The sequence below is a fragment of the Oncorhynchus masou genome, chromosome 30 (genome assembly GCF_036934945.1).
Source record: "Oncorhynchus masou masou isolate Uvic2021 chromosome 30, UVic_Omas_1.1, whole genome shotgun sequence".
Lineage (NCBI taxonomy): Eukaryota > Metazoa > Chordata > Actinopteri > Salmoniformes > Salmonidae > Oncorhynchus > Oncorhynchus masou.
Window position 1 is genome coordinate 7985160 of NC_088241.1, and position 17632 is coordinate 8002791.

Here is a 17632-nt window from a genome sequence, read left to right on the forward strand (position 1 = left end):
TGCCGTTGAGGTCAGAAGGCTCGGATCAACCCTACTCCTCGGCCAGAGCCTCCAGCAAACGCTCCGACAGCGAAAAGCTCTGAATTTACTAAAGGGCAATATGACAGTTAAATAATATACAAATATTCAGATTTTACATACGCCCTCCAGAGTGCAATACGAACGCACCCTATATTGGACACTCCTGGCCTGCAGTGCAAACCGATAGGCTATTTAATTTCAGAATTGGTTACAATTAGGTTAAGGGTTAGATTTAGATTACATTGGCTCATTGTTTTCAGGTCAGTAGGTACCCACACTTTTCTGCGAGTGTCCCTTTTAAAATCCTCATCAACCAGCAGACAATCTTTCTACTTGATTACCTGATTGGTCAATCTACCCCCACGCCAAGGAAGTGCAAACAGAGTTCTTCCGGTCACTGTGTTTGGTTTGAATCGAAGAAGGTAAGTGAAGTTATTTTGCCCGTGAATGTTTTGTGCAGAAAACAAATGTTTACTCACATCGTTGATGTCTTTATAACGAAGTCTAACGTTAGGTGGGTGACCGTTGTCAATTGTAGCTAAATAAGCTAAGTAGAAGCTGCGTAATTTGGTTTATCCAAGTTTCACCAAAACCACGCCACATGATGTGTTTTTGTAGCTAATTCAGGCCGTTTTCAACAAAAAATTCCATCTTCTAGCGAGATTCTAGACAGCTTTAACCGTAACTTCAATTAAACGCCGTTTGAAATAGCTGCTTGTCTCTCTTTAATAACCGAGGAACTGCACACGTAAGCAAATATACGCCTGTTTCAAATAAACGCCAGGACTAAATGAGTTGTTTACACTAGGTAAACAATTCAGGTTAAACACTTTAATGTTTTGATTTGTTGGGTTTAAATTATTCTGTAATGGCTTACTAGCGTTTGTCGCCAGAAAGAGACTGCTAGTACATATCCTTACAAACCGTGGCATAAGTAATAACTGCAGAAAATGTATTTTCAAATATAAATTCAGTCAAATAAATTTAAAATGTAATACGCATACTAAAACAAAAGAAACGTTAGTGTGTAAGCGATAACACGTTAGTTCAGGAAATGAAGAAATGTATTAAAATGCTGGAATTAAACCATTAACTATGCAAAGCTGTGTGCATTAAGAAAATACACTGAACATGCAACTATTTCTAAGATTTGACTGAGTTATAAAGAAATCGGTCATTTGAAATAAATTTATTGGGCCCTAATCTATGAATTTCACATGACTGGGAATACACATTTGTCTGTTGGTCACATACATGCATACAAAAAGAAGGTAGGGTCGTGGATCAGAATCTGTCTATATTTGGTGGGACCACCATTTGTGTCATGCATTGCGACACATCTCCTTCATATAGAGTTGATCAGGCTGTTGCTTGTGGAATGCTGTCCCACTCGTCTTCAATAGCTGTGTGAAGTTGCTGGATATTGGTGGGAACTGGAACACGCTGTTGTACACAACAATCCAGAGCAGACCAAACAGCCTCATTGGGTGACATGTCTGAGTATGTAGGCCATGGAAGAAGTGGGACATTTTCAGAACCTAGGAATTGGGTACAGATCCTTACGTCATGGGGCTGTGAAGAAACATGAGGTGAATTTGGAGGAAGAATGGCACGACAACATGCCTCAGAATCTTGTCACGGTTTCTCTGTGCATTCAAATTGCCAACGATGAAATTGCAGTTCTGTTCATTGTCTGTAGCTTATGTCTGCCCATGCCATAACCCCACCGCCACCATTGGGCACGTTGACATCGGCAAACCGCTCACCCACACGCCGTACACTCTGTCTGCCATCTGCCCGGTACAGTTGAAACCAATATCACGCTCCCTCAACTTGAGACACCTGTGGTATTGTTGTATGACAAAACTGCACCTTTTAGTGGCATTTTATTTTCCTCAGCACAAGGTGCACCTGTGTAATGGTCATGTGTATGGTCCCATGTGGCTCAGTTGGTTGAGCAGGGTGCTTTCAACACCAGGGTTGTGGGCTCAATTCCCACAGGGGACCAATACGGAGAAAAAAAAACTATGAAATGTAAGCACTCATGACTAAGTCGCTCTGGATAAGAGTGTCTGCTAAATGACTAAAATGTAAATTTAATCAGCTTCTTGATGTGCCACACCTGTCAGGTGGATGGATTATCTTGACAAAGGAGGGATGTAAACAAATGTGCTTTTTTTTTTGAGAAATAACCTTTTTGTACACATGGAAAATGTGTGATCTATTATTTTAGCTCATGAAACACAGGACCAGCACTTTTTTTGCATTTATATTTTTGTTCAGTGTAGATGCCTTGCTCAAATAGAATCCTGTCTCTAATGGCCTATTATGTAGTGATTTAATAAAATAAATGCCTTTGCCATTGTGTGTAATCATCATTGCCTTTCAGCCTAAGTCTGCAGTGTTTGTGTGTGTGTCTATAGGCTGTTTTGGTCCCGGATACTCTTTTCATGGCACTTCGATACAGTGATTTTCATAGCAGGTAAGGAGAGCTTTTTCCTAACCTTAACCACAGTCTCCTAACCTGCTACTTCAACTATCCTACCCTGCTGTCTAAGTTCTCCTAGCCTGCTACGAAAAAGTCACACAAATGTCGAAGTGCCATGAAAGAGTTTCCCTTACGGTTCCTAACCTAGTCTAGCTCATCTTGGTTCATGAGCATCAGCCTGAAACTGCTTCTCTTTTCACTCAGAATGCCAGTAAGGAGGATATTAGAGGCACTTTAGTCAACAAGATGAAGATCAAACAACGTTCAAAAACTACACCACTGCACCAAAAAACCATGGGGACTAAACGCCATGGAAACCTGGGTATAACACAAACAGAACATGACCCACAGTCAGGTGATGACTCCACCGGCAGAGATGAATCAGATTGTACCCAAGCACTTTCAAAGAGCACCAGTTCAAATCATTCAGATTCTAGTACACTCCACAAGGATCCTGTGGTAGTGCTAACCAGGTTGGCTGAGGTAAGTAGGATTAGTGTTTTCTAATGTGCTTAGTATTATGGCAAGATTGTTAATGCATACTTGTAGTTTCTGTATCTTTCTAATCCATAAGGTGGTGGTTAAGACACTTCTGAGAGACATTAAAGTGTGTTTGGTGAAGGAGGTGAAGGATGTCAGGAAGGATGAAGACAACCATGGAGGCAGGACATACTGTTTAACATACTCCAGTCTACCCCCAACAGTGCAGTTTAAATGGGTGATGGTTACTGGAGCATTCATATTAATATTGGCAAGGACTATTGAATGAGAAATTACATTTGCCATTTTTTTCTCCCCTCTTATCGTACCCATCTCTTCTCACTCTATCCCTCACTCTCAGGTTCTCCTCAATTCTTTCCTTGTCCACACTGCACCATCTCCTTTACTGACCGTTACTTCCTGGAGAACCACATCAAGACCAAACACCAGAAGCAGTACCTGGTCATGTTGAGAAGCCAAGTCTCAAAGAGTAAAAGAGTGTACGGCCCCACACACAGCTGTGCCCACTGTAGCTGCATGTTCCATACACCACGACAGCTAGACATCCACACCCGCCAGGCCCACCCCTCTGCCCGTCCCCAGAAACCTGCCCCTCCCCGGAGAACTGGCCGTCCCCACAGGGTACAGGAGAAATTCCACACCTGCCCGCAGTGCTCCCGCAGATTCAAGTACCTGGGCAGCCTGCTGAAGCACTGCAAGAGTTTGCACAAAATGGCTGTTATTCTCACCAATGGACACATCAGTTGCGCAGACTGTGAGAAGAGCTTTGAGAATTGCTGGGGCCTGGGGCCTCACCGGTGTCACGAACCAGAGGGCAATAAACCTAAGGACGCTAAACAGATGGTCATTAAGGAAGTCGGCTTCCAATGCTTAGATTGTGGCAAGATCCTCACTACTCCTACGAGCCTGAACACTCACATGCGCATCCACACTGGAGAAAAGCCATATGTCTGCAAGGAGTGTGGCAAGCGCTTCTCAGGTACAGGCGCTTACCGTTATCACTTGTTAATACACAATGGGGTCAAGCCATTCAAATGTCAGGACTGTGGGAAGGCTTTCAAGCAGAAGTACCTCCTCAGGAAGCACATGACTGTTCACTCTGGTGAGAGGAAGTACTCCTGCTCCCAATGCGACAGACAGTTTGCATACAGGGAGAGTCTGAAGCTTCACCTGCGCACACACTCCGGGGCGAGACCTTTCAAATGTACTGTCTGTGGTAAAGACTTTGCTGACAAAGGTTATCTGAAGATGCATCTGAAGATCCACAACAACCAGAAAAACTACCATTGTGGGGTTTGTGGGCAGAAATTCATAAGGATTGGGGTGCTGAACGTACACCTGCGCTCACACACCGGTGAGAGGCCTTACCACTGCACAGTGTGTGACAAGCAATTTGCCCGACTCGACCACCTGAAGAACCACCAGCGCACTCACACAGGTGAGAAACCATACACCTGTACCGAGTGCAGTAAAAGCTTCACTCAGTCTGGAGATCTGACCAAACACAAGCGCCTCCACACTGGGGAGAGGCCATTTGAATGTTCTGAATGCCACAAACGCTTTATCTGCTCTGCTTCTCTGACCCTGCACATGAGGACCCACACTCACCGTGACGTAAAGCCATACTCCTGCCAAGAGTGTGGGAAAAGCTTTTATGAACAGAGTCATGTGAACGGCCACATGAAAATCCACAAGGGGAAACGTTATTCCTGCCCCCACTGCTTTCTCAGCTTTGCTCGCAAGTCCAACCTCTCCAAACACCTGCTTAGACGTCATAATCCTATATGATAATGATATATATTAACATAACACCTTTTATGAAACTCTGTTATTCTTATGAATTAAATGGAGGGGAGTCCGATCTCTTTTGTCAGTGATCGATGTGTGACATCAAATTAGAATGAAATTTTGCCCCATGTTTATGATAACGCTGCAATGTTTTAACAATCCTCCAGTTGGGTCACAGTGAGCTCCATGTATTGGGACAGTGATGTTTTGTTTCTCCTGCAGTACTTTGGATTTGAAATTATACAACGACTGAGGTTAAAGTGCAGACTCCGCTTTAATTTGAGGGTATTTTCATCCATATCGGGTGAACCGCTTAGAAAGAACAGGATTTTTTTGTACATACATATTTTTGTACATACATAGAGTAACAACCTTGTTGTAATCAATATGTGCTAGGACAATGGGACCAAATACTACACTTTTGACTACTTTTACCACGCAAGGAATTTATACCAATTGTTTTAGTCCCCATACCCCCCCCCCCTTTTTTTTAGGGGGCTATGTTCAAGAAGTGTAATTTCTAAACTGTTCATATGGATAAAAATACAAATTAAAGCTGACGGTCTACACTTTAACCTAATAATCATTGTATCATTTCAAATAAAGTCTGGAGGTACAGAGCCAAAAGAACAAAACATAATTCACTGTCCCAATACTTTTGGAGCTCTTTTGTTAATATTATTGCTCTTTTGTTTTATGGATGTTTGCGTTTAACCAGTTCAATGTAAGCTACATAATCCCCAAAAGTAATTATCACGAGGGCCATAAATGATAACTAGTAATGTTGCTTACTCAAAGGTTTAAAAAAATCTCACTTCCGGTAAAAAAATAGGTATAGATTGTTGAGGTCACTATTGAGGATACTAGCTCAAGTACACACAGTACAAATGATACAATTCTATTTGACAAAATTGTATGAATAGGGCTTTGAAGTGTTTTATTCTTTCTAGATATTGCTTAAATTATAAAATGACACTAAGATATCATCTTCCTTAACTTTAAATTACATATTTGTTTAGTGTTAGAGAATTCATATTTTCTGGATGTTTCTCTTGTTCACAATGTCTGACCCCCATCGCTGTAAACATCTCAGAGCTCTAGCTTGACTATATTAACTTTTTAGGAACACTCCTTTCATCCTTAATCAATCTCTGAATGTGCTACTGTAATGAAACCACTCTCCTGCTGCGCTATGATGTAAGGATTGCAGGCATGTGCTTTGTCAGGAGCTGTGATATAGGGTTCAGCCAGGAGTTGGACAGTTGGTAGAGTGATTGAAATGGTAGAAGGGACATCCCAGCTTCAAGTGGTGTTAGATTTTACATCACGCAGGGTTGGAACCGGTACCAGAACCACACAGGTCCCCCAAACAAGGGGCCTTATGTCTAAGAGGTTATAAACACACACAAAAAAAATGTTTTATTTGCTCTGTATAAAAAATTAAGAACGTATGTACAGACGATGGTTTCATGAATGATTGACCTGGGGATCAGTAGGCCATAATAAATTCTAAAAGATTATCGTCAGTTTTGTTGTTGCTTTGTACTGTATTTTTGGAAGAAGAGGAGCTTTTATGTGAAGGTCACTTCCCTAGTATTGTTATAAACATTACTTTTAATGAAGGTTACTTACATAGAGACCACATTTGTTTCAGTCCATAAGCCATCATTGACCTGCACTGGTTGATTTTTATTGCATTACCAAACATTTGAACATGGTAGACAAGCATGCAGTATTCATTCTCTCTGTGTGTCTGTACAGGTCATTCCGGAAAGTATTTGGACCCTAGAACTTTTTTCCACATTTTGTTACATTACAACCTTGCTCTAAAATGGATAAGTGTGCAGTGTGCCCGCAGATTCCTGTACCTGAATCTTTGGGGACTGGGGCCTCACCGTGTCATGAACCAGAGGGCAATAAACCTAAGGACACTAAGCCTGTGATATGTCTGGAAGTCGGCTTCGAGTGGCAAGATCCTCACAACTATGAGCCTGAACACTCACATGCGCATGTCCCACCCCGGAGAGAAACATTACGAATGCAAGGAGTGTGGCAAAATATTCACGAAGGGCAGCAGTTTAGGCAAACACCTGCTCACCCAGTGCTCTCTGCATCGCCAGGCCCTGGTGTGCTGCCAGCGGCGAGGCCTTCGACGGTAAGGGGGACAGAATTGAATAGACCTTTAGAATATAGTTTAAGATCGAATAATAGATCCTCGTCCACTGTGTGTGTGTCAGTTTTAGAACACCTCATTCAAGACCTTTTCTTTCTTTTGACTTTGTTCTACATTGTAGAGTAATAGTGAAGACAACTGAAATAACACAAGGAATCGTGTAGTAACCAAAAAAGTGTTCAACACATTTTATAATTGTTTTGATAACAGCTTTGCACACTCTTGCCATTCTCTCAATCAGATTTATGAGCTTGTCACCTGGAATGCATTTCAATTAACTGGTGTGCCTTAAAAGTTAATTTGTGGAATTTCTTTCCTTAATGCATTTGAGCCAATCAGTTATGTTGTGACAAGGTATGGGGGGTATACAGAGGCTAGCCCTATTTGGTAAAAGACCAAGTCCATATTATGGCAAGAACAGCTCATCATTACTTTAAGACATGAAGGTCAGTCAATACGGAACATTTCAAGAACTTTGAAAGTTTCAAGTGCAGTCGCAAAAACCATCAAGAGCTATGATGAAACTGGCTCTCATGAGGACCGCCACAGGAATGGAAGACCCAGAGTTACCTCTGCTGCAGAGGATAAGTTCATTAGAGTTACCAGCCTCAGAACTTGCAGCCCAAATAAATTCTACTCCGAGTTAAAGTAGCAGACACATCTCAACATCAACTGTTCAGAGGTGACTGTGTGAATCAGGACTTCATGGTTGAATTGCTGTAACTAAACCACTACTAAAGGACACCGTTAATAAGAAGAGACTTGCTTGAGATAAGAAACACAAGCAATGGACGTTAGACCGGTGGAAATTTGTCCTTTGGTCTGGAGTCCAAATTGGAGATGTTTGGTTCCAACCGCTGTGTCTTTGTGAGACGTGGTGTGGGTGAACAGATGATCTCCGCATCTGTATTTCCCACATTAAAGCATGGAGGTGGTATGGTGTGGGGGTGCTTTGCTGGTGACTGTCTGATTTATTTAGAATTCAAGGCACATTTAACCAGCAAGGCTATTTGGGCTTGGTGGGACTATCATTTGTTTTTTACGACCCAACACAACTCCAGGCTGTATAAGGGCAATTTTACCAAGAAGAATCCCACGACCTCAACCAAATAGAGATGGTTTGGGTTGAGTTGGATCACAGATTGCTTTGGTTTCCACATGATTCCATATGTATTATTTCATAGTTTTGATGTCTAAACTATTATTCTACAATGTAGAAAATAGTAAAAAATAAAGAAAAACCCTTAAATGAGTATGTGTTCTAAAACATTTTGCCGGTAGTGTATATATATTTATAAAATATAAGAGCTTTATAGAATATAACTTCATTGTCCATCATTTAGGGTTATATTCTCTACTCCCAATAACTATTTCAAGTTACCTCTTCTCCTCACTTTCCCCTGTGTGTGTGTGTGCGTGCATGTGTCAGGTGTGAGTGAGGGAGTGTGTCCCCAGGGAAACAGCAGCTGGTCCTTCCTCCACTGCCCAGAGGAGGATGAGTGTGCCAACGGCCACCACCACTGTAACGTCACCCAGGACTGCCATGACCTGACCCAGGGATACCACTGCACCTGCAAGCAGGGCTACGTTCTCAGCCGGTAGGAAGCCACACGTCACAATCATCATTAACGTCAGAAGAAGTAGCTCTTGGATACCTCAGCAGCAATACACACACAACCTCATCATTACATCATCACAATAATCAGTACTACCACTCCACCTGTCCTGCAAACACGGCTACATATTCAGTTGGTATACATACATAGTATCCTGAGAAGGTTCTACAGCTGTACCATTGAGAGCATATTGACTGGCTACATCATTGCTTGGTATGGCAATAGCACCGACCTCGATCGTATGGCGCTACAGAGGGTTTTGGGACAGCCCAGTACATCACTGGGGCCGAGCTCCCTGCCATCCAGGACATCTATATTAGGAGGTGTGGAAGGAAGGCATCAAGTCTGACACCAACAGGCTCTTCAACAGCTTCTATCCCCAAACAATAAGACTGATAATTAGCTAACAAAATAACTACACAGACTGAGTTTGTCTTGTATATTTATTGACCTTTCATTTCAATATTTGCACTCTCTCTATGCACACTCACAGGGCCCTACACACTCACACACTGTCACTCCAACACACACACACAAACACTCACTCCATCATCTGCTCACTCACACATTATATGCACATACATTTATACTGACTCTACACACCCACTCACATGCAAGCTGCTGCTACTCTGTTTGGAAAGTGACTCGCTGTCTGTTTTAGTTAATTTATATGTTCCCTCCATCTTGCTTTGAGTTTATTATTAATCACATGCTCCAAATACAACAGGTGCGATTAATAATAAACTCAAAGCAAGATGGAAAGAACAAAAAATGAACTAAAACAGACAGTGAGTTAATTATGCTGTCTGGGTCCAAAGGGTGGTCTTGGGGTGGTCTAGCGCCCTCTTGTGTTTGTCTCGGGACAGACACACTGCGCTGTTCCCCCTGCAGAACTCCCGAAAGGTTCGGCATATCCTCTTGCCAACCCCAAATACAGGGGCTTACATTTCTCACTGGGATCACCTTATAGTGAAATGCTTACTTATGAGCTCCAAACCAACAATGCAGTTTTAAAAAATACGGATAAGAATAACAAATAAAGTAACAAGTAATTAAAGAGATTTATGTGCAAGCTAGACACTCACTGTGTAGGAATCGGTATACCATCTTGGATGTCATTTAACTGCATTTCTCTTGCACTTGTATTTCTTGTTTCTTCTCCCTCTCTGGAATCCTCCACGCAGTGCGCCAAGTGCAAAGACTCCTTCAATGACACACCAATAAATGAGCACTAGTGCTACCGGCAGTTCAACGTGGACAATGAGTGTTTTGCGTCGACCCCCACCAACCGCAATCTGCCCAAGGGTCTGCTTTGATGCCCAGCCAAAGTTCACCAACGTGGACATCCGAGTCACCATCGACATGTACACCTCCACCTCCCCGAAGGTAGTGTCCAACTCCCATGACACCTTCATCGTAGAAGTGGACCTCCACACAGGCATCCACGCCATCAAGATCGAGGACGAGTCGGTGGCCCGAGGTGGGTCGAGCGGAGGGGATAAGGAGACACCTCCGTCACCTATGAAGGTGTATGCCAACTCCTCATCCAGCCTGGGTGGGGCCATGCTCCCCAACACCCCCCTGCAGCTCCACGCCAAGCCCCAGGGGGCAGACCGGGAGGTACGGGAGGCCAAGGGGGAGGGGCTCATCTCCTATATCACGGTGTGGAAGCCCCAGACGGTGCTATTTTTTCAAGGTGTCTGTGACCGCGTGGTCATCACCTTCCACCATGAGGTCCACTCCCTGAAGTCCAGCCGCTTCTACATCGCCCTGCGCGGTGTAGGCACCGAGGAGAGACGGGGCGAGTCCCAGGGCCTGCTCTTCCTCCGCCAGGACCAGGCTCACATTGACCTGTTCGTTGTCTTCTCTGTTTTCTTCTCCTGCTTCTTCTTCTCCGTCTGCGTCCTCCTCTGGAAGATCAAGCAGTTCATGGACTTATGCCGAGAGCAGAGGCGTCATATCCAGGAAACGACCAAGATGGCATCCAGGCCCTTCGCCAAGCTCACTGTCTATTTGGAGCCAGAGGAGTCCCAGCTCATCTACCTGTCCTCCACAGAGGGGCATTGTCTTTGGCAAGGCAGGCTGGGGGGCATTGTAGTTGGTTAGAGGGGGCGTGCTGGAGCCGTCTCCTACAAACACGAGCCAGGCTCCGGCCCCACATGTGGAACATGTGCTTTATACCCCAAAAAGTGACAATAAACATTGCCATTAAAAACAAGAGATAGAAGGCTTAGTCCGCCAGGATGTGCAACATCGAATTGACAGGATAGGAATAAAGAAAGTGATGCTTGTTTGTCAGATGTTTTTTCATGGCAGTAATGATGAGTGAAATGAATTATAAGTTCATATATGGCAGGCTTTTAAGCTAAGTGTCTGTTTATTAAGCTTTTAAGCTAAGTGTCTGTTTATTAATTCAAAACCCGAAGTATATATTTGTACATGTTCATTCACAGGACCTGTTACATGTTTCTTTATCGGTTGCTGTTGTATGTGTTTCTCTGCTCGTCTGTCTCCAGTTCTTCTGCATTTGTGAACTCGCAGGCCTACACTTAACAATCCTGTTGTGTATCGTTTCCTATTGTGAGGCTTATGGAGAACATATTTAGCAAAGCAAAACTTTTGACACATTTGATGTCTGTTTTAAATACATTTTGTTACAAATGAAGGATTTAACTAGGTTATCAGACTTCTGTCCCTGTAGCCATTTTATGAGTGGATAACATAACACACTATGTATTGTTTAGTTTTTTTTTCAGTTATATGATATGAACTGTATGTTAACTGATATGCCTTTTTTTCTCTCTCTCTCGATTTGATGATTTTATCAGCCAGTGAGAGCTTTGATTAGAACGTGATTATTTTTTGTGATTTGTCTTGTGACAAATAGAACAAGAAAGCAATTACATTATGTGGAACAAAACATTGTATGGAAATGATGTCAGATTATAATGGAGACAAAGGAAAGGGACAAAATATGTGCAAAGCTCCAACTTCCTGGTGAAAGATAACATGAATGAAAAAGGTGTTTTATTTTCAAGGAGGGTGTGTTACATTTTTGTTAGATGTTTTTTGCACTCTTAAGAAGGACATTTTCTTCAGTTTCTCATATGACTCACTACAAGATGAATCCCCCCATTATTTTGGAACAATCTGAATGGTGCTACTGGATACACAAAACAAAATGATTGGTAATTCAGATAGATTTCTCATGTACATGTATTTAATCAAATGTATAACAAAAATAACAGCTTTCTTGTTTAGTAGCATTGCTCCAAATTAAGGAAAATTGAAGCACTACCTTCGAGTAGCATTATAGCACAAGCATTATTAGACTGGTTACATTGTTCTTGTATTTGTTTGTTAGTTTACGTGTTTTTTTTAACCCTTTTTATTTTTTAAATTTTTCATTTACTCGTTTTTTTTTTTAAATTAGGGAACAGTGATGTATAGAAGATGGTTGCCTGGCAGACTCTTTGTCCTGGTAACCTTTTTTTTACTAGGCAAGTCAGTTAAGAACAAATTCTTATTTTCAATGACGGCCTAGGAACAGTGGGTTAACTGCCTGTTCAGGGGCAGAACGACAGATTTGTACCTTGTCAGCTCGGGGATTTGAACTTGCAACCAACGTTCTAACCACTAGGCTACCCTGCCGAGTAGTAGGTGACAATATTAAAAGTCCAGGAAAGATGACACACCTCTGGTTTTCTTGTGCATAGAATAAGAGAGACATCGGTTGAGGTGGACTAATTTTATGCAATTCATGTCATTTCAACACATGTCATTGAAATAGCGTCAAATTATTTGTTTTATTTTATTTTTTATTTTAAAATTGTATTTTTTATTAACAACAAATCAATACATAAAGCACATGAGGGAACACAAGCATACATAGATTACAAACAATTAGCGTAAAATTCTTTGGTTGAAGACAATTTTATCCTGTTACGTCATCAGTGGGAGACGACTATAAACTTCTTTTTTATTTTTTATAAAAGGCGTTCGAAAATTCGCTCAATAACTGATGAATTTACGGACGCTCAACACTGGTTGAATAGGGCTGGTGTAAGCAAACAACGGCAAAAAAAAAAGCTTAATTCACTTGTTGCCAGCAGCATAGTTACAGTCACCAACGCTCTGGATAACATGAAAACCGCATAACCAGCTCTGCTAGGGCAAGTAAAAAGGGTTAAATTTAACAAAAAAATAAACAAATATTCTGAATTTAGATACGCCCTCCAGAGTGCAATACGAACGCACCCTATAATGGACACTGCTGGCCTGCAGTGCAAACCGATAGGCTATTTAATTTCAGAATTGGTTACAATTAGGTTAAGGGTCAGATTTAGATTATATTGGCTCATTGTTTTCAGGTCAGTAGGTACCCACACTTTTCTGCGAGTGTCCCTTTTAAAATCCTCATCAACCAGCAGACAATCTTTCTACACGATTACCTGATTGGTCAATCTACACCCACGCCAAGGAAGTGCAAACAGAGTTCTTCCGGTCACTGTGTTTGGTTTGAATCGAAGAAGGTAAGTGAAGTTATTTTGCCCGTAAATGTTTTGTGTAGAAAACAAATGTTTACTCACATCGTTGATATCTTTATAACAAAGTCGAACGTTAGGTGGGTGACCGTTGTCAATTGTAGCTAAATAAGCTAAGTAAGAAGCTGCGTAATTTGGTTTATCCAAGTTTCACCAAAACAACGCGATGTGTTTTTGTAGCTAACTCGCCGTTTTCAACAAAAAATTCCATCTTCTAGCTAGATTCTAGACAGCTGTAACCGTAACTTCAATTAAAAGCCGTTTGAAATAGCTGCTTGTCTCTCTTTAATAACTGAGCAACGGCACACATGTCAGCAAATATACGCCTGTTTCAAATAAACGCCAGGACTAAATGAGTTGTTTACACTAGGTAAACAATTCAGGTTAAACACTTTAATGTTTTGATTTGTTGAGGTTAAATTATTCAGTGTTGACTTACTGGCGTAAAAACGGGGGTAATAACTACAGAACATTTTAATCGGCATTATATGGCAAAATAAACCGTAGTGTGTAAGTGATAAGACTTTAGTTCAGGAAATGAAGAATTGATTAAAATGCTGGAAGTGAACGCTGGAATTAATCAATTAACAATGCAAAGCTGTGTGCATTAAGAAAATACACTGAACATGCAACCATTTAGAAGATTTCACTGGGTTAAGGAAATCGGTCAATTGAAATAAATTAATTGGGCTATAATCGATTAATTTAGCTTGACTGGGAATACAGATATTTGTCTGGTCAGATACATACAAAAAAGGTGTATCAGAACCAGTCTATCATTTGCCTAATGCAGTGCGACACACCCTTCGTATAGTTGATCAGGCTGTTGATTGTGGCCTGTGGAATGTTGTCCCACTCGTCTTCAATGGCTGTGTGACGTTGCTGGATATTGGCTGGAACTGGAACACACTCCTATACAACGATCCAGATCATCCCAAACAGGCTCATTGAGTGACATGTCTGGTGAGTATTCAGGATATGGAAGAACTGGGACATTTTCAGCTTCTAGGAGTTGTGTACAGATCCTTATGTCATGGGGCCGTGCAGAAACATGAGGTGAATGTGGTGCATGAATGGCACTACAACGGGCCCCAGGACCTTGTCATGGTATCTCTCTGCATTCAAATTGCCAAAGAGAAAATGAAGTTGTGATTGTCTAGCTTATGCCTGCCCATGCCATAACCCCACCGCCACCATGGGGCACGTTGACATCGGCAAACCGCTCACCCACACGCCGTACACGCTGTCTGCCTGCCATCTGCCCGGTACAGTTGAAACCAATATCACACTCCCTCAACTTGAGACACCTGTGGCATTGTTGTATGACAAAACTGCACCTTTTAGTGGCATTTTATTGTCCCCAGCACAAGGTGCACCTGTGTAATGATCATGAGTATGGTCCCATGTGTCTGTTGGTTTAGCAGGTTGCTTTCAACACCAGGGTTGTGGGCTCAATACCCACAGGGGACCAGTACGGAGAAAAAAACTGAAATGTATGCACCCATGACTAAGTCGCTCTGGATAAGAGTGTCTGCTACATGTAATCAAACATTTGACATTTGTGCAATTTCTTTTTGGGAAATTAGCATTTTGCACACATGGAATATTTGATCTTTTATTTTAGCTCATGAAACACAGGACCAACACTTTGTTGCCTTCATATTTTTGTTCAATGTAGATGCCTTGCTCAAATAGAATCCTGTCTCTAATGGCCTATTATGTAGTGATTTAATAAAATAAATGCCTTTGCCATTGTGTGTAATCATCATTGCCTAGCTGCCTAAGTCTGCAGTGTGTGTATAGGCTGTTTTGGTCCTGGATACTCTTTTCATGGCACAGTGATTTTCATAGAAGGTAAGGAGAGCTTTTTCCTAACCTTAACCACAGTCTCCTAACCTGCTACCTCAACTATCCTACCCTGCTGTCTAAGTTCTCCTAGCCTGCTACGAAAAAGTCACACAAATGTCGAAGTGCCATGAAAAGAGTTTCCCTTACGGTTCCTAACCTAGTCTAGCTCATCTTGGTTCATGAGCATCAGCCTGAAACTGCTTCTCTTTTCACTCAGAATGCCAGTAAGGAGGATATTAGAGGCACTTTAGTCAACAAGATGAAGATCAAACAACGTTCAAAAACTACACCACTGCACCAAAAAACCATGGGGACTAAACGCCATGGAAACCTGGGTATAACACAAACAGAACATGACCCACAGTCAGGTGATGACTCCACCGGCAGAGATGAATCAGATTGTACCCAAGCACTTTCAAAGAGCACCAGTTCAAATCATTCAGATTCTAGTACACTCCACAAGGATCCTGTGGTAGTGCTAACCAGGTTGGCTGAGGTAAGTAGGATTAGTGTTTTGTAATGTACCTAGTATTATGGCAAGATTGTTAATGCATACTTGTAGTTTCTGTATCTTTCTAATCCATAAGGTGGTGGTTAAGACACTTCTGAGAGACATTAAAGTGTGTTTGGTGAAGGAGATGAAGGACGTCAGGAAGGATGAAGACAACCATGGAGGCAGGACATACTGTTTAACATACTCCAGTCTACCCCCAACAGTGCAGTTTAAATGGGTGATGGTTACTGGAACATTCATATTAATATTGGCAAGGACTATTGAATGAGAAATTACATTTGCCATTTTTTTCTCCCCTCTTATCGTACCCATCTCTTCTCCCTCTATCCCTCACTCTCAGGTTCTCCTCAATTCTTTCCTTGTCCACACTGCACCATCTCCTTTACTGACCGTTACTTCCTGGAGAACCACATCAAGACCAAACACCAGAAGCAGTACCTGGTCATGTTGAGAAGCCAAGTCTCAAAGAGTAAAAGAGTGTACGGCCCCACACACAGCTGTGCCCACTGTAGCTGCATGTTCCATACACCACGACAGCTAGACATCCACACCCGCCAGGCCCACCCCTCTGCCCGTCCCCAGAAACCTGCCCCTCCCCGGAGAACTGGCCGTCCCCACAGGGTACAGGAGAAATTCCACACCTGCCCGCAGTGCTCCCGCAGATTCAAGTACCTGGGCAGCCTGCTGAAGCACTGCAAGAGTTTGCATAAAATGGCTGTTGTTCTCACCAATGGACACATCAGTTGCGCAGACTGTGAGAAGAGCTTTGAGAATTGCTGGGGCCTGGGGCCTCACCGGTGTCACGAACCAGAGGGCAATAAACCTAAGGACGCTAAACAGATGGTCATTAAGGAAGTCGGCTTCCAATGCTTAGATTGTGGCAAGATCCTCACTACTCCTACGAGCCTGAACACTCACATGCGCATCCACACTGGAGAAAAGCCTTATGTCTGCAAGGAGTGTGGCAAGCGCTTCTCAGATACCAGCGCTTACCGTTATCACTTGTTAATACACAATGGGGTCAAGCCATTCAAATGTCAGGACTGTGGGAAGGCTTTCAAGCAGAAGTCTCTCCTCAGGAAGCACATGACTGTTCACTCTGGTGAGAGGAAGTACTCCTGCTCCCAATGCGACAGGAAGTTTGCATACAGGGAGAGTCTGAAGCTTCACCTGCGCACACACTCCGGGGAGAGACCTTTCAAATGTACTGTCTGTGCTAAAGACTTTGCTGACAAAGGTTATCTGAAGACTCATCTGAAGATCCACAGCAACCAGAAAAACTACCATTGTGGGGTTTGTGGGCAGAAATTCATAAGGATTGGTGTGCTGAACATACACCTGCGCTCACACACAGGTGAGAGGCCTTACCACTGCACAGTGTGTGACAAGCAGTTTGCCCGACTCGACCACCTGAAGAACCACCAGCGCACTCACACAGGTGAGAAACCATACACCTGTACCGAGTGCAGTAAAAGCTTCACTCAGTCTGGAGATCTAACCAAACACAAGCGCCTCCACACTGGGGAGAGGCCATTTGAATGTTCTGAATGCCACAAACGCTTTATCTGCTCTGCTTCTCTGACCCTGCACATGAGGACCCACACTCACCGTGACGTAAAGCCATACTCCTGCCAAGAGTGTGGGAAAAGCTTTTATGAACAGAGTCATGTGAACGGCCACATGAAAATCCACAAGGGGAAACGTTATTCCTGCCCCCACTGCTTTCTCAGCTTTGCTCGCAAGTCCAACCTCTCCAAACACCTGCTTAGACGTCATAATCCTAAATGATAATGATGTATATTAACATAACACCTTTTATGAAACTCTGTTATTCTTATGAATTAAATGGAGGGGAGTCCGATCTCTTTTGTCAGTGATCGATGTGTGACATCAAATTAGAATGAAATTTTGCCCCATGTTTATGATAACGCTGCAATGTTTTAACAATCCTCCAGTTGGGTCACAGTGAGCTCCATGTATTGGGACAGTGATGTTTTGTTTCTCCTGCAGTACTTTGGATTTGAAATTATACAACGACTGAGGTTAAAGTGCAGACTCCGCTTTAATTTGAGGGTATTTTCATCCATATCGGGTGAACCGCTTAGAAAGAACAGGATTTTTTTGTACATATTTCCCCCC

General features: G+C 42.6%; 3 protein-coding genes across 3 annotated transcripts; all 3 read left to right on the forward strand.

Moving 5' to 3' along the window:
- The first annotated feature begins 396 nt into the window (after window positions 1–396).
- LOC135521960 (gastrula zinc finger protein XlCGF57.1-like) lies at window positions 397–6448 on the forward strand. Its single transcript, XM_064947791.1, has 4 exons — window positions 397–443; window positions 2714–2992; window positions 3084–3171; window positions 3351–6448. The coding sequence occupies exons 2-4, from the start codon at window positions 2756–2758 to the stop codon at window positions 4796–4798; spliced, it is 1773 nt and encodes a 590-aa protein (XP_064803863.1). The 5' UTR covers window positions 397–443; window positions 2714–2755; the 3' UTR covers window positions 4799–6448.
- Window positions 6449–8407: 1959 nt separating this feature from the next.
- On the forward strand, window positions 8408–12240 carry LOC135523063 (multiple epidermal growth factor-like domains protein 8). Its single transcript, XM_064949789.1, has 2 exons — window positions 8408–8569; window positions 9772–12240. Exon 2 carries the CDS (start codon window positions 9812–9814, stop codon window positions 10691–10693), a length of 882 nt encoding a protein of 293 aa, XP_064805861.1. The 5' UTR covers window positions 8408–8569; window positions 9772–9811; the 3' UTR covers window positions 10694–12240.
- An 832-nt stretch (window positions 12241–13072) lies between these two features.
- On the forward strand, window positions 13073–17628 carry LOC135521964 (gastrula zinc finger protein XlCGF57.1-like). Its single transcript, XM_064947798.1, has 4 exons — window positions 13073–13119; window positions 15197–15475; window positions 15567–15654; window positions 15834–17628. The coding sequence occupies exons 2-4, from the start codon at window positions 15239–15241 to the stop codon at window positions 17279–17281; spliced, it is 1773 nt and encodes a 590-aa protein (XP_064803870.1). The 5' UTR covers window positions 13073–13119; window positions 15197–15238; the 3' UTR covers window positions 17282–17628.
- The last annotated feature ends 4 nt before the right edge of the window (window positions 17629–17632 follow it).